The 24,315-nt window shown below is 40.9% G+C and overlaps 2 protein-coding genes across 3 annotated transcripts; one reads left to right on the top strand and one right to left on the bottom strand.

Moving 5' to 3' along the window:
- Positions 1-1,947: 1,947 nt before the first annotated feature.
- RAD17 (RAD17 checkpoint clamp loader component) lies at positions 1,948-18,339 on the bottom strand. Of its 2 annotated transcripts, none has more exons than XM_015280600.4 (16): positions 18,173-18,339; positions 17,488-17,763; positions 16,008-16,091; positions 15,108-15,264; positions 14,528-14,664; positions 13,458-13,510; positions 13,238-13,363; positions 13,085-13,154; positions 12,361-12,472; positions 9,736-9,933; positions 8,486-8,571; positions 7,295-7,441; positions 6,730-6,876; positions 5,899-6,019; positions 5,040-5,097; positions 1,948-2,809 (listed from the first exon to the last, which is right to left on the bottom strand). In XM_015280600.4, the coding sequence occupies exons 1-16, from the start codon at positions 18,212-18,214 to the stop codon at positions 2,542-2,544; spliced, it is 2,082 nt and encodes a 693-aa protein (XP_015136086.2). In that variant the 5' UTR covers positions 18,215-18,339; the 3' UTR covers positions 1,948-2,541. The 2 variants fall into 2 exon arrangements, with proteins under 2 accessions (XP_015136086.2, NP_998749.2); NM_213584.3 differs by having other exon boundaries at positions 17,488-17,766; positions 18,173-18,305.
- Positions 18,340-18,396: 57 nt separating this feature from the next.
- On the top strand, positions 18,397-22,412 carry AK6 (adenylate kinase 6). Its single transcript, NM_001031333.2, has 5 exons — positions 18,397-18,437; positions 18,940-19,032; positions 19,335-19,393; positions 19,487-19,632; positions 19,784-22,412. The coding sequence occupies exons 1-5, from the start codon at positions 18,410-18,412 to the stop codon at positions 19,971-19,973; spliced, it is 516 nt and encodes a 171-aa protein (NP_001026504.1). The 5' UTR covers positions 18,397-18,409; the 3' UTR covers positions 19,974-22,412.
- Positions 22,413-24,315: the final 1,903 nt, after the last annotated feature.

Raw genomic sequence — 24,315 nt, 5'->3', positions numbered from 1 at the left:
AACTGGGTTCTCTCTTGAACGAGAGCGCTGGGACAAAATCGGCACAAAGCTCTGCGAGGCTTCTATTACTAAACGCAGAACGGCTGCTACACTTTTACCCGTTTGGCGCCAAATAATGGAAGGGCTCCAACAAATTCGACAAGGAAGAATTTCTATCGACTTCCCCATCGCCCTCCCTCCCACCCCCGCCGCCGCCCCTCAGTCCGGGAAGCAGGCCCTGCCCGGATTCTGCGGGTCGAATGCGCCGGGGAGAAGGGAAATGGTGACTGCCCCCGGCGCTGCCGCCCTCCGCCCCGCCTACGTCGCGTCACTGCAGCCCCCGTGTAACCCGGATAAAGACAAGGACGGACCGGAACCAGAGGAACTTTTTGATCCTGGTGCAGTAGATCCGGAAGACGAACCGAACATTTTCCCTCCTGATGATAATTTGAAGGGTGCGGGAAAGAAAAATTCTTCTACAGCGTACCACGGTGCATTACAGCAGTGCAGAAAAGAAGCAATGTTCTGGGGTGATGCTGATACGCTGCAAGCCTTTCCTGCGTTGTATCATCCAAATCAACCACCCCATGGGAATCCCTGCCTTGTGAGGCAGTAAAGGAGCTATGGAAATCAGTGCAAGCTTATGAGTTCAGTCTGCCTTCATATACAATATTTTGCATCTATGCAATCTTCTTTGCAATTGGTGACAGTTATGCCGTGACCCACGATGCTTTATGTACGTCAGTGCAAGAGGTAGCGGAGTAGGCTTGTAGGAGTAGGCTGGTTGATGCCCCAAGCCTGCCAGTGTTCAAAAGGCACCTGGATAATGCCTCTCATAATGTTGAATGTCCCTGCAGCACTTCTATAACTTCCATATTTGAAGGCATTCATTGCAGTTGCATGTTTTGTACCCTGTTGCTATTCCAGCATAAGAAAAGAAACAGACCATAAAAATTATTGTTATATAAACTGAGAGTTTTGGTGGTGCCTCAATGTGAAAGAGATTTTACAGTAGTGATATTGAATGCTCTAGATGAGAGTAATATGTCTCTTGCTAAAGTTTATCATTAACTATGCGTTGAGTGTTTTAGTAAGACCAAGGCCAACACTAATAACCAATAGTTGATGTTCAAGAACTTTCTTGTTACTATTATTTCTTCATACTATTATCAGGAAAGCTAAAAAACATGATGTAGCTCTGTATTTTGCTTACGAAATGAAAACGAGTGTAGCACATGTTACTGTCCTTCAATTCCATCATCGCCCTATGAGCTCAGGAAGGTCCAGCTGGCATTTTGGTGACACATACCTGCATGAGGCTAGGATGAACTGAGTCTACACCTAAACTAAGCAGGGACCACCCCATCCAAAGCATCCCACAGAGGGAAATGTAATGAGTAGAGCTGTAATCGAATTGAAGATGTAAATTCCCCCTCTTTAAAATTAAACAATAATCGTGAAGACTATGTCAGCGCTCAGTGGAGTTGGAGAGCTCTATCAGTCTCTTGTAGCAGCAGAATAGATCTACTGTATTGTGTTCAACATACATCTTATATACCATCCACTTACAAGAAGTTCCTGTTCCTCTAATCAGTTAATTGGCCCTAACTTCTCCCAAACAACAGGGATAAAGGATGAAGGGTTTCTCAGTTGTGACTGGGTTAACAGCGCATACTAAAGGCCCTCCTGTTTGTCCTTAGAAGCTGTTTGCTCTTTGTCTTACTCTCCAGTGTCCCAGGGCTTCACAGTGAGAAGGTCTCTTTGGTGACTTGCTCACCAAAAACTCACTTTGAGCATCAGTTAGGAAACATGAGATTATTCTTTGTTCCAGCCTAACTGTAATTTTAAGAGGAAAACTACATGACACCATTAACTTCCTACCAAATAAGAATAGGACAGGGACTTCTGCTTAACTGTTGTATTTTCACCTCAATAAATTATCAAAAAATTTCAAAAATGAATCCAAAATAAACCGCGTAAAACATATTTTAATGTGTTTATAAATAAAACATATCTTTACCAGATTACAGAACAGTGCTCACGCAGTAGTTTTATTTACATCATCAATACAAGATATCAAAGTTTTTACATATCCCCTTAAATCTCCTTTTCCAGAAGGTTCTAACTTCCAAACAGCAAGTTTTCTGAAGATATACCCTTTAGAAAAATCTTCAAATGCTGATAACTTACCAAATGTGTAAATAGGAGCACATTGTACAACTCCATACTAAATTAAGATGTTTAAACAAAAATAACTTAAGACTGGCACTGATTAGCTACAGTCTCAACTATTTAAATTTATCATTTATTCTTCTCTCTTTGTCTCAGTATACTTTTATGGCTCAGGACAGGCAGGGAATAGCCTGTGATTTAGTATTCTGATCAGGTCTGATCCTGCAGAGCTATGAGGAAGCTAAAGAAAAGTGTCTTGACACAGACACAGTATGTTTAGGCTGGGCCTCCCAGCCCACCTAACTGTTCAGCAGACCATACTCGTTTTAGCAAAGGCCTTTGGTGCCTAATAATCTATCAGCTAAGTCAGTGGTTGCTGGTTTGTTGGACTTAGTCGCTGTCATATTCCTCTATGTTTAATTCATCTTCCTCCATAGCTACTTGAGTGGCAACAGGCTGAGGCTGACTGCAAGGTAGTTCACTTCCACTGCGCTGACTGGATGAAAGGGGCAATCCATCCCAATCATTCTCATTTGTTCTATTTTCCTCCATCTGTACAGCCACCTCCGCAGCATGCATGCCAGCAGGGTCCTCCTCATATCCAACAAGTAGGTCTGGAACTCCAGGATCTTTATCAGTGAGCATTTCAAGCTTTAACCTGCAAAATAACCATTACAAGAGTAACATCAAACAAAACAAAACCACCCAGCCAAACCAACCACTGCGCTTCCCGCTCTCCCACACCTCTTGCACACCACCCAAGCCCTCCCTGTTCACCAATGCTTTCACAGCTTTCACATTTTCTGGCAGTAGTATCCCTACCAGTCGTGGTTGATTCAAGCTATACACGTTTGGTCTTCTTAAAATTTATATCCTCACCTTTATTATCATGTTTTACACCCATGTGCACATCTTCCAAGTACAGATATTTATGCCCAAAACTCAACACTACATATAAGCTGCATAAGACGCTACAGATGATAGAAATTTCTCTCAGGTAAAGAGAAGCAACACAGAGCCCCACACCAGAGCTATGGCAACAGCAAAACAGCCAAACATGTCCGTGTTCTTTTAGTCTCCAGCACCCACTGTTGCCTGACGTTTCTCCTTATGGTGGCAGTGGATTTGCTCCTCTCCTAAAGCACATGAACTGCTGACAATGAAGTAACTGACAACAGCCCACAGTGTGCCCCTCATGACAGTCAGCAACTGAACTTGAAACAGGCAACTTGGGACAAGAAGTGATTTTTTTTTTTTTTTTTTTAATTTTTAGCTTCCCTTTAGTATTTGGACTTCAATTTTTGTAGCATCTCTGCATTGATGCTCCTTTAAAACTGTTCTTGTGTTAGACAGTATTAATAAACTTTCTCAGAGTTATTGACAAAAACCTCATCAGAAAACTAATTCCAACTCAGCAAATGCCATACACTCACTCTCCCCAATGCCAGTTTCCTTACTACATTGCTATTCCTATACCACTAATAAATGTAATTGAAAAATAAACATTCTTACTGAAACAGCTGTACATTCATTATTTTAAGGGCTACTTAATACATAAAAAACTATTTTCAATTAGGATTTGTTCAGGAAGCAAATGCTTACCACTGAAGTGTTTAAATGTCTTTATGCTTCCCTTCCAAAAGATTGAACAAATGAAAAAGATTACAGTCTTAAGTTCAGAGTAATCCCTCAGATAAAGTTAAATGTACGCACACAACTTAGTAATGCAGGTACAAAAGTTTACCAATATTTATAGGTATGCTGATGACAAAATTAATGGCATAGGGAAGTCTATAATTAATTTCTGAAGTTATAAATGTTTTGGTTTAGACTAAGGAAATTATAAAGATGTCTCTGTTTCTTCGGGACTAGCAGCCAAAATAGCATTTATTGTATCTGCTGGAGAATAGGGTGGTTCTGGGGTAACTTTACAGGGCAGTATTTCATAACTGAACTCAGCAGAATTACAGTGATGAAAGTTTGTCAGGGCATCTGACAGACCATCTTTCTCTTGGCTCAGAAAAGGAGAAATTAGTCTCAATCCAGTTAATTAGAGAAATCTTCTCATTACAGAAAATAATTGTGATTAAGACCATTTGGTTTCCTAAGATACAAGGGTTAGAAAAAACGAGGTCCTCATGTATGAATGATCCCTATAGTTCAAAAAGCCCGTTAGTCACAGAGTGTAGCACATCATGCCTTTTGCCCCATAAGCATAGCACAGTCTGTAGCAGGGCAGCTGCAGTGCTCCTCTGAAGGAAGAACTTCGATACTTGTGCTTTTATGAAACCACTACACAAAATAAAATCAGTACTGCTACTTAACTTCAGAGAAAGCACTTCACGTGTTTCTGGTTCTACAAGTGTACAATTGCTTTAAAAGAATATGAAAAATAACTCATGGCATCTTCCTAAACCTCTTAGAATACAGGAAGGGACAGTATTTTGTTAGAAGTTACAATACTGTTTTATGTCATGATAAACAATGGGTAAAGCACACTGCATTTGTTGTATCAATTCATTTTTATTCTTACTCAAATCTCGATTGCAAAATAAAAACTAGTATTTAACTCAGATCACGTGCTGGACAAACATGGGTATGTTCAGCACACAGTACTAACATTCAATACAATGGAAATGAAAAACTAAAGAATTAGAAGACCATATTTAATATGCTGCTATTAACATTGTAACTATGAACAGATTTGAACTGGAAACAGTTTTAACTTCCAAAATAAGAAATACTCGTGCTGCAAATGGAAGAAAACATTACACCACAAGTACACACTAATGAAGTTTTTCTGTATGAAATGGTTCTTCCTCAATATATGTTAAGGTCAAAGAAAGACAGCATCTTATTCCCTTAAAGAAATTAAAAGGCAAGCTTACCTCCCAACATGTCTTTTCAATGGCAGTCTCCCAATATCTTGGATAAATGCAATCTGAGCTGAGGAAAAAAAAGAATAACCAGTATTATAAAAGTACGTCATAACACACATAAAATTGAACACATTGGAAAATAAGCAGTTCATCAGTTTGTTTAAGTGGTCCTGTAAAAATCTGCAATACTTTGGCCATCAAAATAGCTTAAATAACTGCCATAACATATTTACAGATTCCCTACACAATAAAGTAGAAGAACACTCATCAGCTGTGAAATTGTTCTGTAGTTATTAATACACAGCCTATGAAATGAATTCATCTAGATGCCATGGCCTTAGATAAGACATACACTGTTATTAGAAGCAATTATCACAGTGTAAGCGACCCAGCTGTCTGAAAAGTAATTTCTGAATTATGTATCATACAAAGAATTTTTTCTGCATGAATTGTCTTCTCATGCATTATCTTACATTAGACAACAAAGCACTGTGAACTTTGAACTTATTTACTTCTCCTAGGAAAGACTACTTAGAGCCTTTTTAAGACTTGATGTTATTTGAAAGGGATCAGCAAGTAAGGAACATACAGATAGAGTTAGTCTTCCACATTTCCAAAAGGCTTCTCACTAAGTCCCCTAATTAAAGGGCTCTCAAAAGAAGCCTGAAGACTAAAATAACTACTTTTTTTTTTTTGTTTTCCTCCACTAAGTTACCCAGTACGCTATGAAAAAGGGAGATGAAGAGTGCAATTAGCAAGCTTCCTGACTTCACCACGTTAAATAGCCTGGTAGTGCTGAAATTTTTCAATATGCTTTAATATCTAGGGGGGAGGGGAAGCCTAAAACCAAGAGTTACACTGATCTTACCTTCGTTTCTCATTGGATTTGCTAACTTTGCAAGGTAAGGCAATAGCTCTGTTTGAAGACACTCTGGTGATAAACAGAAGCTTGAAAAGAGAGATTTTGCAGCAGCACAATTTTCTTGATACTGTAAGATTTGGGGAAAAAAGAAAAAAAATAAACAACCGCAAGTACAAACCCTGCTAAACCAGAACTGACATATAAATTCAGTATGATAAAAAGCAACAGGATGACTTCCTGGTCTTCTGGATGACTGTGCACAGGCTTCTGAAGAATTAATCCAGAAAAGACAGAAACGGTTGAGTTCAGGTATATAGATTGAGAAACAATGGTACATGTCTTAACTTTTGTCTTTCACCAGACATTAAAGGTTTCTGCAAGTTTTTATCCTATACACAGGCAGACACAGCAGGGCAGGTGTGCATTCAAATGCAAAAATAAATGCCAACAACTCACACATCTCACAAACTACTTCTGAAAAAACAAAGTACAACAGCAGTAATTTGTTACAGAAGAGCTTAAAGCAGTTTAAATTGCTCAAATTATACTTATTTTTCAGAAATATCTTACATTATTTCAACACTAACCATGTAACTTAGGATTAAAACTATGCCAGAAGTATGCCAATTTGGAGAAAGAATGCTATCAGAGGACTCCATTTTATTTTTCCTTTAAAGGAATAAACAATAGAAATGGATCTCCTCATACCAATATTCTTTAGAAGTAGCTTATGTCAAAATATCATATTTGACAAGTTTAGGTCTGCATGCAAGCCTCTAACATACTACTAAAATCACTAAGAGATGTAGTAACTTTCTCAAAACAGCAAGCATTTACCTTGCTATTGATAAAGAACCACTGGGGTTTATGTAAAGGCCGGAACCCCATCCCTCCTTGGCAGTGGGCAAAGGCTCTGGATGTATTTGAATGTATCACACCTCGAGTAGACACAGACGTACTGTATTCTTCCATCACAAGCCGTGACTAAGGAAAAAAAAAGGGCATTAGATGAACCCGAGGTCTGTGTATAGTGCACCTCATTCAAACCAGAGCAAACCTGTACCTGCAGTGACACAACATGCCCCATATGTATTTAGGTTAGTGCAGAATCTCTAGTCAGAGCCAAAGAGAGCACCAGCTCAAGTTCTCCAGGGAAAAAACACACAGCCTCTGACACATTTTAACACACCTTTGTTCTACCCAAAAACACTTTGTAGAATGCTTTATAAAACAATGTAAAGTATTTTTTATACCATATTATGGCATGTATATATACACATATATACGCATACACACTGTAGTGTATATAACATACGTATATAACATCAACTATAACAAACTGCTGTCAACTTGCACAAAAAATGTGTAAGAAAATATATATAATGTGTAAAATGACACTTACATTCCAATTACCACAAAGGACATCAGCAGTGCTCAGGTACTCACTGGCTCTCACAACATCATCTATGTCAGTAAAAAATTCTACGTAGTTCTGGTGAAGGTATAAATTAAACATGCTTCCAGACATGTGTGATTTTTCCACAATATCCTATGGAGGACAAGAAAGACATTCAGATTTTACACAGTATAAAAGGAAATGCATCCTATAAAACTATGACACATTTTGATGGGTAGGGAACTGGCACACATAACCCAAAAAGGGAAAGGATGCCATATGCTGGGACCTTGACAGGCTTGAGAGATGGGCCCATGGAAATCTCATCAAGTTCAGCAAGGCCAAGTGCAAGGTCCAGCACCTGGGTTGGGGCAAGCATGAGTACAGGCTGGGAGATGGTAGACTGGGATCGGAGCAGCCCTGCAGAGAAGGGATTCAAAGTACTGATGAATGACAAGCTGGATATGACCCAGAAGAATGTGTCTGCAGCCCAAAAGGCCAACTGTACCCTGGGCTGTATCAATAGCAGAGGGAGGTGATTTCCCCCCCTGTACTCTGCCCTCATGGGACCCCATCTAGAGTACAGCATTCAGCTTCGGGGCCCCCAGCTGAAGAAGAAAGACCTGTTGGAGCAGGTCCAGAGGAGAGCCGTGGAGATGGTCCCTGGAAGATCTCACGCTGGAAGGACCTTTAGGCAATTTGGTCTAGTAAGAGGCGACACTGCTCATGGCAGGGTATTGGAATTAGATACATTAAGGCCCCAAACGATTCATATAGAAAAGGAAGGCTTGTTTGTTCCCAAAGAAGGGTACGGGGCTGAAAGCTGTTTTCAACCCTGTAACAGGTGATAACAGAAAGGTAAACTCAAGACTCTATTTAATCATGTACAGCCTAAGGATGATAGGCGATGGGCACAGTCAACAGCAGAAAAAGTCCACCTCCCACTACAAGTCTGAGGTTCTCTCTGACTTATTGAAGATACTCAAAACTTAACAGGACTGGGAAATGAACTGGTCTTTTAAGTTAGCCTCCAGAAGTCCCTTCCAAAATAATTATTCTTAAACTTAGATAGACTGAGTATATGTATATTAAGATTAATGAGAAACCCACTGTTCTTGAGAATTTGCATCAATCACTCAGGTTTGTCTGCTTCTCCCCCCCCTCTCCCCCAAATCCAAATCCAAACTGAAGATGTACCTCAGGATGGATTAGCAACGTGTCTCGATGGTGTTCTAGTAAGTGAGAAGGCAGCTGAGGAAATTCAGATTCTGACAGCGGTTCTCCTAAAAGGAATTGTATAATCCATAGTCTTTTAGTACCAGAAACAGAGTGACATTAATGCATAGTACCAAAAAGCTAAGGTAAAGGAAAAACAAGTAAATAAATAGACATTTCAGATGTTACATTCAAAAATCAGAACATAGATGAGGTAGGAACAAGAACAGAAGCATGCAACTTCATGAACAGAAACCTTCACATACATGGGGCATAATTTCTAACTTGACTTTACCAACAGCTACGTTGCACAGTTTCCAGTCTGTATAAAAGTATTTGCAGTCACATCAATATAGTCAACAGTATGTAACTGGTTATACTGTGCTTTATAAAATAAAATCCACTTGAAGATTTTCATACTCCCTCATCTCACCATTTCTTAATTGGTTTTGGGGCAGATTCTGTCAATTGTTAGGCAAAGGTGGAAAAACCGCATTATGAATTCTGATTTACCTCACTACAGATAGTAACATAGCATAAACACCAAATTCTTATGACTGATATTTTTCAAATGTTAAAAAAAAGACAGTAACTCTACACATGGACTAAAGAGGAAGTAAGTTTACAGAGCTGTGTGTATAAAAAGCAGCAAAGAGAAAAGCATCATGGAGAAGTGGAAAGGGAGACGAGGTACTAAAAGGAGAAGTCAAAGAGCCTTCCAGCTCAGAAAAGCACATGGGTCTCAAAGGAACCAAGGACTTGAAATAAGAAGTAAGGAGGAAAAAACAGCAAAAGGAATCAAACTCGGATAGGAAAGGCAGCAACTAAAAAGCTGCAGGGCTGTTTTGTAACCTCTAAGAAAACAGATGAGAGCAAAACGTAACCACACAGCTATGTACTCTGTACAAAAGAAGATTGTGCTTTTGGGCAAAGCAACAAATGGGATGGTTATCCATCTTTGCATGCTTGACAGCTCACAGACCTAAAGCAACTAGAGTTATTATTTGATCATATATGCGTAGAAATTCTCTCAAGAAACATGCATTATTTCTCTTCTGGATACACACGGCTGCAATCTCAGCTACCAGAAATATTTATTGCTGTTTAATACTGTTACCAATGGCAAAACACGTTAATTAGAAATCACCCTAGCCTTATTTAAACGAAGGTTAGCTACTAATAGCTGACATGCTTTTCTCTTTAATGAAGACAGAACAAGTAACTTTTCTTACTTTTGCAGTAAATTATTTTCCCTAGAGCATGAAAAAGAAAGATGGAAGCATCTTTGCCACCGATAGCTTGTATCGCCTGGTCTTCTGAAATATCAGATTTACTTTTCTTCCTTAAGCTACACATTGCTGCTGCTGTTTCACTTTTTAGCGTGGAACTCCGTTTCTTCCTTGACCAGAAGTCTTTCTCCAATGAGCAGTCTACCAATAAAAGCAGAATACAAACAGAATAAAGGACCTGGAGTAAATAAAAATAAATAAAATCCACGATACAGAAAGTTTTATAAATGCAGCCACTAAGAGAAAGATCATTTATTAAGAAGGCAACCCCATTACCTACACTAGCAGGTTTCATTCCACTTTGCCCCACAAGCCATAGCTAAGGTGCCATTCTTAAACAGAAGCTGGCATTCTTGCTTACTTACTCTAGCTCTGTATGCTTCCTAAGTTGCAATTTCTCCTTTATAAATAAAGTACAAGTAAGGCAGGTGCAAATATACGTAGCTAATATTCCCATTACATTTTCTGCAATTATCAAATCCAGAATTTGATTTAGCAGCAGTCACATGTTCTCCAAACTAGAGGAAATTATCCTTCAAGTAGTTAGCTTTTTCTTCTCCGATGATTACCACAGATCCCTTTTACCCATTAATATCATCCAATTGAATACATCATTTATGTACCTAGCACACACACAAAGAAACTACATACTTAGAAAACAAATCCTGCCATCCTTCTGATGACATTCAGGAAAGGAAAATGGAGGTGGGTTCTTTCCAAAACATCACTGGCTGCCTATCTATTATCTAAAACCTGAACAACTGAACAATTTCTATTCAACATGAATTAAGATCTTTTCATCAGCCTCTAAAGAAAAAAAAAAATGTGAGAAGAGAATGTATGCCTTTGTTTTCTCCCACATTCTCTTTATAACTCTCATGTTTTTATACTTCCAAAGTGAGTTTACTTTAAATTAACACAAAAAATCTGAACCGTCTAAAAAACAACCAGTTTACTTATGTATAAGCTCCTTAACATCAACCAGTAAGCAAGGGCAAACTCCCTTCAGGTATTCCCAATCTACTTTTTATGCATTTAATGGCATCGCCACTATCAAAATGTTTTTAGTAGAGGAATTATGTACTTTTTCTTTTTTAACTCTAAAACCTAAAACTCTAAAAAAAAACTCTATACTGACTTGGAATATAAGGCTACATGTTGTTTCACAGTGCTGAAGGATAGAATGGAGATGAACAGAAACAAATTTGCTAGTAGCTTTAAGATGTACCACAAAAGTTAAATTCACTTCCTTATTTCTATGTTGAATGTAAATACTGGCACCACCTAAAAGTTTCTAGAACAAACCACACGTGCTAGAGAACAGATTAAAAAAAGATTATGTAACTTCCATACATTTTTTTCGTTACATACTCTGACTTCCAGCACTTACAAGAGACACAGCAGTAAGTCTTTTCTTTCTACATGGGAAGATCTGAAATAATCCTCATTTTCCCAATTTAAGTTTGATTTGAACAAAGCCTAGTCCTGTGTTTTAAAGGCTCCTACTATACTGAACTTCACAAAAAAGTTATTTTATCCAATCAATAACTTTAGGGTGGATTGTGGTACCTCAGAGCTTTTCAGCTTACCAACAATCACTTCATAAATTACGCATAAAAATTCAGTGGGCTATTTCAGCTCTACTTATGTAGCATTTCTAAGTACTAAGAGAACCAAGCAGAGAAACTATCACTTTCAGATAGAGGTTGCTTCATAAAAGCTTTCATCAGTAAACACGTACTGGTACCAAAGATATCAAGAGGAAAAGAGATCGTCACATTACATTACATCAGCAGACACATAGCAAATACTTAAGGGCTGCTCCAAAAATAATGCCTCCTATTTTATGATGTTGGCCCACAGCAGAAGTGGATGTTGGTTGGACGGCAGTAAAGGTGGAACATTCCCACCAGTATTCTATGACATGCTGCTGTGCAAAAGACAGCAGCAAAGGGACAGTCCAACAGAATGGTGTCTGGCAGGGAAGTGTGGCTGAAGCAAAGGTGTCACTGAATTCCTCCATGTAGAAAATACAGCACCCACTGACACTCCTCAATGCCTGCCAAATGCTTCTGAGACCAAACAGTGAGTGAGAGCACAGTGAGGTAGTGAGCGGTGCATCTCTGCAGCAGTGACAGTGGCTCACCTACACCAGTGCAGCTCGTTACAAGTGCATCATGCAGGCTCTTGTTCAAGAGATGCATAGCTAACAGCAGTGACTATGTTGGAGAAGAATGTTTTATACCTGACAACTTGCTCCATCAAATAGTATACTGTGCTCTTTGTACCCATCATAGCTTCCATGGAAATAAACAAAAGGCACTACTTTTGGAACAACCTACGTATATCATTAGTAGTCAGTACTGAGATTATATGTAAACAGAGTTACCAACATATTTAGCTAAAACAAACAACAGCAACAAAACCTGCTCCCTTTTATCACAGGGAAACATTAAGAAGTTTTTTTTCTCACAGCCCACGTAATGGAGCTTCAGCAGTCAACAGTTTTTCTTCACTGTGGAAGCAGTCAAAATGTCACTCACTTTCACCAAAATCATAGATATTTACCTTTCATGGAAAAAAATTGGAGACTGTTTATTGCGCTTCTTATATCACCTGAACAACCTTTGCAAAGCAACTCCAGCGAAGCTCTATCAGGAGCATAATTCTTCTCTCTGTTCTACAGGGAAAAAACAACATTCAAAATAATCAAGTGGGAAAAGGCATACCTGAGTATTACTTTTACCACAGGTACCCATCCCTGATATAGACCGTGAACAGACCATATTACAACTCAGTACATGTTGAGGCCAGGCAAGATCTCCAGCTGAATAAGTCACCATATTTTACATTTCAAGACTAGAGAAAAAAACGCACAAATTTATTTCGTAACTGTCACTCAGTATTAGACTAGACTGTAATCTAATAGCTTGAGAGTACATGACTTCGGTTAATGACCTCTTCAGGTCTTAATGAATACCATAAAAATGACTTCTCTTCTTATTATTTGTTTTATATATATGATTTCTGTAAAAGGCAGAATTTTCAGAGGCAACTTCAGACAAAGGTTCAAGGGGAACTCATCTAAAAACCAAGATGGCTTTCCCTTTTCTTCCTTGTATTTTGCTGTAGCTTCTTTTTCTTCTTCCCCCTCCTGGGAGGCAAAAGCCTATTACTTGATCAAAGATCAAGCAATTAGCAAAAACAAGTAGGAGTAACAAATTTCAGATATAAAAGCCTGAAATCTTTTGGTCCCAGTACTGTGCAGAAGTTCACAGTTTTGACAACTTACCATGTTAGCTTCTGCTGTGGCTATTCGATTAAGAACTTTCATCATGTTCGTTGGTGCAACAGGCTTGAAACTGTTAAATTCCATTTAAAAAATGAATTAGTTTTTGAATTCTCATTTATTTTAATAATTTTTTAATGAGACAAAAGATCTTACCTAATAATTGATATACACAACTCCTCTAGAATTTCTTTGGGGAATAGTAACCTCTGGTTGCTGTCTCCACTGAAGTTATCTGATATTATAAATATAAGGGGACATCTACTTGTACGTACAAATCTCCTAAAGTGACAAACAAATACATGTAAGAGGATTCAAACTCCACTATAGTGCAAAGTGGCTAAGGCTAACCATTAAAAACTTATTTATAACTAACCTGAGAATTTCATGTAGACTGCTAGGGTCTCGATAGAATTGGTTTGGCATGTCCTATTCAAAACAAATTAACTGCTGTCATTACATTCAGGTGTAAATATTCTCTCCCACAGACTGACTTAAGGCATGCTACATTGCTTCATGTTTTTTGTTGCTAGTTAGCGTGGCTTCAACTGTGACTAAAGGTGAAGATAATCGGGAGGTAGGGGGGGGGAAGTGGGAGGGGCGAAGCGTAATACTTCTTTCTTTTATTATGGAAAAACAATCACCTAGGAGAAGCATTTTCTTTCTAATCCTGTTTCCTAAAAAACAGCCTCGGCTGACAACACTGCCTACTAGAAAATTCTATTCAAAGCAAACAAATATAGACAGAGTAACAGCTATACTGAAGAAGGCAAGATATAATATATCAGATATGAGAGCATGTAGACAAGGAAGCGACTTTATGAACAGAGGTCATAAGAAACTACATTTTCCAAGTTATATGGTAGACAACATTGCTCAGCTAGAACTTTTCTCTCTTCTATTCTTTCTCTTGAGAGTTCACAGACTACTTTATTAATTTATAAAATCTTCCTGTCAGAAAACAATGAAAAGTTCAGAAAGGATGTAGTGGTGTGATATATTCCCAAATTGGTGAAAATAAAGCCTTCTCCTGGATTTCCTGTTATGGCTTATGAGAAAGGTGAATTTCAAATGCCTTATGATTTTATTAATTCCCATGCACTTCTATACTCTCCTGCATCCTCAGCTAACGTGTAATTTCTACACATGCCTTTGTATATACACACATTTCTAGAAAGCGAAACACGGTGTGATTTCTTCAATATTGCTCCAGTCACTTTTTGGAGTACCTATTACTTATTTCTGTATATGAATTAGTATGCAGTTTCTGCCTGGCAATTACATTATACAGTCTAAGCATAGGTAGAACTTGGTTTCAGCCAGTTGTTGAGGCTAGAAAAGTAATAAAGAACTCGTATGCAATAAAGTAGTCAAACTACTGTCAACATCAATCCTCCAGCAGCAGCTAGTTAGCATGTCAAGATTATTACAAAAGTTTTCACTTACTTCAATAAGAATAAGCTTTTTATCATTTTCTGAGGACTCCCCAAGCATCTGAAGTTTGTTATACTTATTTGCTCTTAATAGAAAATCCTGAAAAAGAGCTGCTTGGGCCTGACTTGGAAACGTATGAGAATTTGAGTCTGAAAAAGAAAACTAATTAAAAATTCGTGTTCTATGTTATACCAAGTAGAATACAAATATCCACAAGAACTAATACCCACCCATGCTACTTTCAGGTAACGTGAACAGTAAAGCCTTTTGGCAAACATATTTCAAATAAAAGATAGTTGTTAAAGGGAAGAATTCAGTGGAGAACTCAGACAAAGATACATCCTTATTTAACAAAGTTCAAACGGTATCCAAAACATTACACTGCTCTCTGTATGAACTGCAAACTATTTTGGAGTAAACACTGTAAAAACTAAATCCCTTCTCAGACAAAAACAGAATTAAGACTATTATTGAACTCCAAGGAGGTGGCTTATATAGACAATCTGACTTTGGAGTCTATTTTTTTTTTCTTTTGTCTCTGTCACATAGAAAACAAACCACAAAATTACCTGAAAAAAAATAAAATACTTACTGTGGCCAGATATATTTCTTAAGTCTTCTTTTGTGAAGTCTAAAGATATTGGATTGGTCCATTCTTGCACTTGAACGCCAAGATCTTTTGCTAATATTTGTACAGTTGCTGTCTTTCCACAGCCAGCAGGACCGGTTAACAGTAAAACACAGCCATCCTGACAGAGAAAGAAAATAATCCCAAACATTAGGAATAAAGATTAAATGTTGACTGATGATGAATACTGTTTGAGTTATTTTATCTTTTGTACAGTAATGATTCTCATTTACAAATGAAAAGAGGTAAGTAGTTTGAGTTTTTAATCACCTATTCAGTACTCAGAGCTAGAACAGAAATCTGCAAGGTTTGCTCCCAGCATCTGCTTGGCTAACTGCATACTATATGGGGTACCAACATGATATAAATGGAACAGAAGAATCAGGTCTGAAGAACACTAGCCAGTAAATGACACATCTGTATAAGAATGCCTCTGAACAATCCGGAAATTAAAAGCATCCTTCTACATTAAGTCACTGTGACTAGAAGTTCACCACGCTATTTAAAAATCATACTGCTGGTGATAAAATGCAGTTATAAAAACACACTGAACTGAAGGTATGAATTGACTGGATGGCAGAAAAGAATGCTGCTGAGCAAAAACAGAATCCATCTCTACTTCTCTTAGCATAGGGCTCTTACATTAGTTCAGCACTTAATCTATTACCTTAAGAGATTTCCTACCATGCAATAAAACTACTTAATAAAAAGCAAAGGGCTGGCTTGTGTCTTGCTTGCTTTTTTGGGTTTTTTGGGGGTTTTTGTTTTGTTTTGTTTGCTTGTTTTTTCCAAAGTTAAAGTAGAATTCAATCTGATTTGTTTAGACAATTTTATACTTCTATCTGCTAATTTCAGCAAAATTACCTGCTTCGGCTGTCTCTGAAATATATGCATTTTTAACCAGGTTTCAACTTCTTCAATTTTCTTCTTTTGCACAGCAAGGTCATTCTAAAACAAGATGAAAGATGTATGAAATGCATTTATACGTATGCATTACAGTTTCTAAAACTTTAATGATGAAATTCAAGAACGGAATACAGGCTGACTAAGAGAACAGCTGTGTACGTGTATGTTTCAGTTACATACACTATGTTTTAGAAGTAAATTAAGGGCAATCATTAGAGCTTGTTTCCTCAAACAACCAATTTTCCATTCCTTGCAGCATGGAAATAATGAATGATTTATGATTTCTAAAGTAACAACATGATCTTCCAGCATGATTACATAAGAATGCTTTTCAGCTATTGCTAGAACTGATCCTTGTTAGGCCCTACTGACTCTAATACCATATGGACCTCTTCAAATTTCTAGTCTTATGACTCAGTTCCTCTCCAGAACTGGACTATTACAAATTTAAATACAAAATACAAGTGCTGCATTAACTCAGCTCTCTCTCCCTTCTATAGTGGTATTGTATTGTAACTGTCAGATTTGACAACACATTCAAAAGTTTAAGTGCTGATGGACAGAAAACATGAGTATTTTTATATCCTCAGGAAAGCTGGTAGGAGGTACACCTACTACAGGTAGAAAGTCTTGAGTTGGAAGGGACCCACAGGAACATCGACGCCAAGCCCAAATGCGATGTCTGAGAGTGGTGTCCAAACACTCCCTGAGCTCCAGCAGCTCGGGGCTGTGCCCACCAACCTGGGCAGCCCGTTCTGTGCCCACCGCCCTCTAGGGCACAACCTTCTCCTCCAACCACGTCCCTCCCCTGGCACAGCTCTGTGCCGTTCCCTCGGGCCCTGTCGCTGTCACTGAGAGCAGAGCTCAGCACTGCCCTTCCATTGCCCTGTGAGGAGCTGCAGCCGCCATGAGGCCTCCCCTCAGCTCCTCTGCTCTGGGCTGAACAAACCAAAGGCCCTCCGCTGGGACGAGCCAAAATTAATTAGCTTCAGTGAGTTGGAGACACGCAACACAAGCGCAAGCTGTCGCTGGAAAGCACTTTGGGATGGGAAGTGAAAAAAAACATTTATCTCCTTTAGAAGGGAAGGTGAATTTAGAAAGGCCTATTGCAATTGCACATGAAAAGTTGGCCAGGTTTCTGCACTGGCAGTTTTCCCTTCTATAAACAGAGGCGGTTACAGCACACTCTGTGTCTCACTTTGACTCCTACAGGGCTATTTAGCTGCATTTTTGGGAAGTTATTAGCTACAGAGATAGATATTACTGTACAGATTAGATACATAGCACATTAAAACCTTCATTACAGACGGTATATAAATCAAATCAGAACTTCAATGCCCTCATAAAATAGGATCTATTTAAAGCCTGATCAAGGATTAACAACGAAAAGCACCATAAGTAACGTTACTACTAAATTTGCACTTAAAATCTCTCATACCTGAGTTTCGGGTTTGTATTTATCTACCCATGGCTCGTCTTGAGGCTGGTCCCAGTTTTGTCTGGACTTGCTACAAGGCAGATCTACTGAGGATAACTTTGCTCTTTTTCTTGACAACACTTTGCTTTTGCTGCATCCTGGCACAGCAGACAGGCCTTTCTTCTGCTGATGATTTCTCCCGGAGTTGCCTTTGAGTGACTTTTGAGGAATTACACTGGAAGAAATATCTGTGCTTCCAATGAAATCATCAAACGAATGGGCGAACCAATCCGTTACCTGCTAAAATACGAGGGGTTGCTATTACTACAGCGCTGTCCTTCCCTCTTTACATTGATACAACCTGAGATTTGTATCAGGCACATATAGAGAATACCTTGTAAAGGCCTTCACTAACACTGCTTTTTTACTCCGAGTAAAAACTTCTTAAGAGTTAACAAAGTAAATCACACCTTAGATTCTACGGCAGAGGATTTTGTAGCAAATTGGAAACCAGAACAAGCTGCAAGCTCTACTGGAACTTTAAAAGGAATTAAAACAGAAACAGAAGCTAAAACAGAAATCAGAATGCAAAACAACAACACAGCATAAGCTGTTCCAGAACAGCCATGTAAAAAAATCGTTCCCACACTAAGGTCGGGTTCACGTTGCCTGCACTCGGTTTTAACTTGACTGCCCCGAGTCCTACCTCCGCCGGCGCCAGTTGCCGCCCCGCCGCGCTCCCGGACATCCCGGGCCTACACGCCGGGGGCAGCGCCGCGCGACGCGGTGCCAAACCGGTCCCCTTCCGCCGCGACGCGGCCTTCCCGCCGCCTCCGCTTAGCTGCCCGCGGCGTGCCTGCGCGCTAAGACGCCGTTGCGTGACGTCATCGTTGTGCGACGGCGTAGCGTAGGACCCTTCACGTGTCTCCTGGGCGACGGCAACATGCGGCGGCCAAACATCTTGTTGACCGGTGCGCGGCCGGGCTGGGACGGGACGGGACGGGATCGATGGGCGGATGGGCGGACGGGCGGGCTGGGCCGGCCGGGCCGCATTTCTGTGTTCACCCACAGCGCGGAGCCGGAGCCCGTCCGGGCCGCGTGGCGGCAGGGAGAGGGGGAATGGCGGGGCCGCGTGTGCTTCGTGCGCCGCTCGGCCCTGCGAGGTGGCGGACCGGTGTCAGGGCTGCGAGAGTGGGTTTGTCTTTTCCCCCGTCCCACTCAGAATCACACTTGTGCACGAAATGGGAATTTTCTTGTGTTTGCTGTGGTTGGTTTTGGTTTTGTTTATTTTAGCGCTCCAGGCGTGCTGGACGTAGGTTTTTCCTTCTCATGCACTTTTTTATGCCTTTTCTTGTTACGAACTCACTGGTATTAGCCGAAGAAAGCTTCCTCCTTGGCTCCCCTCCTGCTAGAAGGTTGCCTGAACAGCTGTCTACCTGCCTCTGACTGTTCTATGTGGGTATCTGTCTTTAGGTACTCCGGGTGTTGGCAAAAGCACCCTCGGCAAAGAGCTTGCATCGAGGACGGGGCTGACCTACATCAGTGTGGGTGACCTGGCAAAAGAAGGTGGGCTGTGTTCCCCGGACAGTGCTGGGACTCTGTGATTGTGCCATTCCCTGCTTCCAGTGCATGTGTTATAGAAAACCAAATGTGACAGAGTTCCCTTAACTGAAATATTTTGAGAGGGATTTGTTAAAAGAGACCCTTCTGTGACAATAACTTACATTGCATTAATTAATAAATATAATTTTGTAAATGAACTGCTCCGTGCTATCTTTTGCTGACATCCAGTTAAAGTAAACATAACTGTAAGTATTTTTAATAACTCCTGTTATCTCACAAACATGCACAAATCATTTTTGCTACAGAAGAACTGTATGAAGGTTTCGATGAGGAGTATGAATGCCCAATTTTGGATGAAGACAGGGTAAGTCAAAAAGTAGCATCTTTGTATTTGTTTCAGCCATCTGTGATTTCATGTAGATGTACCTCTCTCTGTTTTGGTGGGTTTTTTTTGTAGGTAATTGATGAACTGGAAGACAAAATGCGTGAGGGTGGAGTTATTGTTGATTACCATGGCTGTGACTTCTTCCCTGAACACTGGTTTCATATAGTATTTGTACTTCGTACAGACAACTCATTTCTGTATGACAGGCTTGAAAGCAGGTATGTGAGCAGAGTAATTAAGTGAATTACTATTCTGCACTCTTCATCAGTTTTTTTTCTAAGCTATAAGATACTGATTTTGTATAAAATGTTTTATAGTTTTTTTATTTGTGAGGCTGGCTCTCTTTTAATGTTATTCTTATTTTTTCAGGGGCTACAAAGGGAAAAAGCTACAAGACAATATTCAATGTGAAATTTTTCAGACTCTTTATGAGGAAGCTATGTTGTCATACAGAAAGGAAATTGTACACCAGTTACCCAGTAACACTCCTGAAGACCTAGAGAGAAATTTGGATCAGATTGTGCAATGGATTGAGCAGTGGACAAAGGACAACAATTGATAATTTATGAAAAAGCAACTCTTCTGATTTTGATTGGGATATACTTAATTTTCTTCTTTTCAGCTTCCCATGCTGCCCTGCTACCACAGATCGTGAATTATAGAATGGCTTGGTTTGGAAGGGACTTAAAGCTCACCTAGTACAGTGCTGTTCATGTAACCAGCTACTTGTTGGACCCCTCCATCACACCCATTATCTATGGTCTCTCTTTTGATCAGTGTTCTCATCAGGATTCTCAGGATAAAATATTTCCTGACTCATTTCTGTCTCTGTAATCTGGTTTAGGGGTTCCAGACCTAGCTTCTGTTTATCAGCTGATTTATCCAGACTCCAAAATTCTGGTGTGCTTTCTGAGACTAAATCAAGACCTATCTCTTGTTCTTTTTTTTCTAATTCAGACTTCAAAACTTCTTTCTGATCTAATGCATCTGACAGTGCCACATGAAGTTACTAACTGGTATTTCATTCAGCAGTTAATAGACTCTGCAGGCTTTTCACTTATTCCTGCAAGGATTTAATCATTTCATCACTAGTTTATCTAATCAAATATGGCTCTGGACTGTCACCAGTGCTGCTTCCAACACAGTATACACTGTGGCTTTTCCTTTCTCTGTCTGCAATTTTCATTCTTTTGCAAGTGTTGTGATTCTTTCCACTACAGTTTTGGGATTGTGCGAGTTGTTCTCAGCCCAAACCATTCCCGGTGAGGAAGGGCAAACACTGTACCTTTTCAGCTTTTCAGTAATGGGAGCAGTCAAACACTAGCATTCCCTGGGTAACCGTGACTTGCCACTGCTCATGCCTCTCCCAGTGTATAGCCTTCCTGGTGTATAGCTGAGAGGTTGCTTCCCAATACTTCCTCCCCACAGCATCAGGTAGAATATCAGTATCCCTCATACCTCTCTCAGCGTAGAGCTTTGCTGGCAGTTAGCAGGATTCCCTCAGTTTTGGAAGGTCCAAAGGCTACCTCTCAGCTACATGCCAGCCTGCCATGGGCCAGGTTGCCACCTAGCAGATTAGGCTGCCCAGGGCCCCATCTTATCTGACTGTGAACACCTCCAGGGATGGGGCATCCGCCACTTCTCTGGGCAGCCTGTGACAGGGCCTCACCATCTTCTGGGTGAAGAATTTCTTCCTAACGTGTAACCTAAATTTTCCCTCTTTTAGTTTAAAGCCATTCCCTTTATTCTGTTACTATTAGACCATGTAAAATCAATCCCCCTCCTGCTTTTATAAGCTCTCTTCAAGTAATGGAAGGTTACAGTGAGATATCCCTGGAACCTTCATGCTAAATAAGCCCAATTTTTCTCAACCTTTTTTTCATAAGAGATGCTCCAGCCCTCTGATGGCGTTGTGACCCTCCTTTGGACCCACTCCAACAGCTCTGCAGTCTTTCTGTGCTGTGGCCCCAGGTTTGTACAGAGTGCTCCAGATGGGGCCTCATGAAGGCGTAGTAGTGGGGAACAGTCCCTTCTGTCTATCTGCTGCCACCCCTCTGTTGACGCAGCCCAGGATACAGTTGACCTGGTCCTCAAGAGTACACTGCTGGATCATGTCCAGCTTTTTATCCACCGAGACCCCTAAGTCCTCTTCTGCAGGGCTGCTCTCAGTGAGTTCTGCTTCTAGTCTGTGTATATGTCTGGGATTGCTGTGACACAAGTGCAATACTTTGCACATAGCTGCGTTGAACCTCACTCAATTCGTATGGGCCCACTTTTTCAAGCATGTCTGAATCTGTTTGGATGGTGTCCCTCCCTTCCATTGTGCCAACTGCACTACTCAGCTTAGTGTCATCAACAGACTTGCTGAGGGCACACTCAGTCCCACTGTGTCATTGATAAAGATGTTGGAGAATGCCAGTCCCAAGATGGACCCCAGGAGACACCACTTGCCACCAGCCTTCATCTAGACACGGAGCTGTTCACCGCAGCCCTCTGGCTGTGACCATCCAACCAATTATTTATCCACCCAAAAGTCCACCCTTCACATTCCTATCTCCAATCTGAAGATAAGAATGTGTTGTGTGATCATGACAAAAGCCTTGCACAAGTCCAGGTTGACGATATCAGTTGCCTTTCCTTTGTCCACTGATGCTGTCACGCTATCATAGAAAGCCCCCAGACTGGTCAGGCAGGATCTGCCCTCGATGAAGCCATGCTGCCTGTCTCAGATTACCTCCTCGCTTGTGCTTCGGTATAGCTCCAGGAGGATCTGTTCCATGATCTCCCCCAGCACAGAGGTCAGAACAGGCTGAGGTTCAGAGGAAACTGGGAGCTGACCCAAACTGTCTATGGGTGTCTGGGTATGGGTCCCATACTGTGTACTGACACTGAGAACAGTAAATCTGGGAAGAGTTGACTGAAGGAATTGCAGTGTGTTACATGTTCTCTATGATGTGGGTTTTTTAAATCATTGTTATTAAATTGTATCTCAACCCTCCACAAGTGTTCTGTTTGTTTGTTTGTTTGTTTTCCCCAATACTATTCTTCCATCTCACGGCGGGTGGAGTGAGGGAACAGCTTTGTAATGCTTAGCTACCTGCTGCTTTAATGACAGCAGCAACTGCTGCATCTCTCCCTGGAATGGTTTGATAAATCACATTTGTAATTCTTGCCTGGTAGATTAATATCAACTTCTCAGTAGTTTGTTATGGTTGCAAACTTGAAAAAAAAAAAATTCTAAACGGTCAAGCTGCAAGGCTTTGGAACAGCCTGCAAAGCCGCACGAGAAAGACAGAGCTGGCACCGGAGGAACAATTAAGCGGGGAATGAAGCGATAATGCCACCGGCGCCCGCCGCCCTCGGTCCCGCAGCGCCGTCGGGGCGGTGCAGGAGGCGAGCCCGCCCCGGAGCTGCGGGGAGGCCCCGCTCTGCCCGGCTCTGCCCTGCCCCGTCCCCGGCACGGACCGCGCGCCTCGGAGGAGGGAGGGCGGCGGGGGAACGGCGAGGCGCGGCCGTCGGCTTCCCGCTGGTGAAGGAAGGGGTCTGACTGCCTCGACTGCAGACGGCACCTGGAGGCTGGACAGGTAGCTGGGAGCGGGCTCTCGCGGGGAGCTGCGGGTTTTTCGCTGAATGTTGCTTTGCCGCTTTAAGTAAGGAGCTCTGTTTGTTTGCTTGTTTGTTTTTCCCAGGTGAAATACCTGCTGTTTTGTTAGGGGCGGAGTTCACATGGCCAGAAAGTGAAGTGCGCTCCATTGAAAAAGAAAACAAAAAACAGGTGGTGGGTAGTAAGATGGAGGAAGCAGAAGAGGATGACATGGCATGTGGAGACTTGGGGAACGGACTTGGGAGAAGACCTGGAGGTGTTTATGAAGGAGAAAAGTTACAGAACTATTCATTCAGATCTAGGAAGGCATCTGTGAAGGCTTACAACACATTCTCATCAATAAAGGGAGTGGAGGAAAATGATGCTACTCCTCTTCCCTGTTCCAAAAGAAACAGCTTCCATGATGGATCATCCAAGCAGCCTCTTCCAAGATCGACTCAACAGAGTAGCTGTGGTAAGGCTAATTTGGAGTTCTCTGTTCATCAGGAGAAAAATTCTTGGCGATACTGAGCGGTGGAGCTACTCCACAAGGCATCACCAAAATTAGATTCAGCTGTTTGCCAGAACCCTAGGAAGGATTCGTGCTTCTTGGGGTCCAGTGCTTGGGATTGAGGGCAAAGCCTTCAAGTCTTCTGTCAGTGCAGCTGGCGTTGCCAGCAGTACAAGAAGTGCTCTGCCTGCTGGAGGTAGCCATGAAGTCGCTGCAACTAGATCTTCCTCCTCAAATACTAACAGGAGAACTGCCTTGCAGTCAGTCAGACCGTGGCCCTTCTTGGTGTAAAACGGCCCTTGTTAGTATTTGGTTTTGACTTTGAAAGGGATGTCCTATAGTGGAGGGAAACGTCAGTGATCTCTAAATGAGTACATTGCATTGAATTGTTTGGGTTCCTCCTTTAAATGTATGTTCCCAGAGACCATGTCTGAGGTTTAAAGCTGAATATTCAAACTCCTGTTTGCTATTTAGCTGAAATTTGTGAGCTGGCATAGTTTAAGGGTAAGAAGTTAGTTTCAGAATCCACACATCTCTGTTATCTCAGTGTTGGCATCCAGGTTTTATCTGAAGACAACACTACTGTAAATAAAATCAAATACAGGCAGGGATGTTCTTCATACTTTAGCTTCTTTACCTTACATTTTTAGCCATTATTTGTACTTTGTATGAAGTATTACCACGTAACTTGCTTGTCTCTCTCCTTTACGATAAATCTTTTCTGCATGCTAAGCCATGTAATTATTCTGTCTTGGTTTCAGCAGTGTCAATGAGAGGATGCTACGACAGCACTGTAATGCTGGTTGG

The sequence above is a fragment of the Gallus gallus genome, chromosome Z (assembly GCF_016699485.2).
Source record: "Gallus gallus isolate bGalGal1 chromosome Z, bGalGal1.mat.broiler.GRCg7b, whole genome shotgun sequence".
NCBI lineage: Eukaryota > Metazoa > Chordata > Aves > Galliformes > Phasianidae > Gallus > Gallus gallus.
The sequence above is the reverse complement of the archived record's forward strand: the minus strand, read 5'-3'. Positions and strand labels throughout refer to the sequence as shown.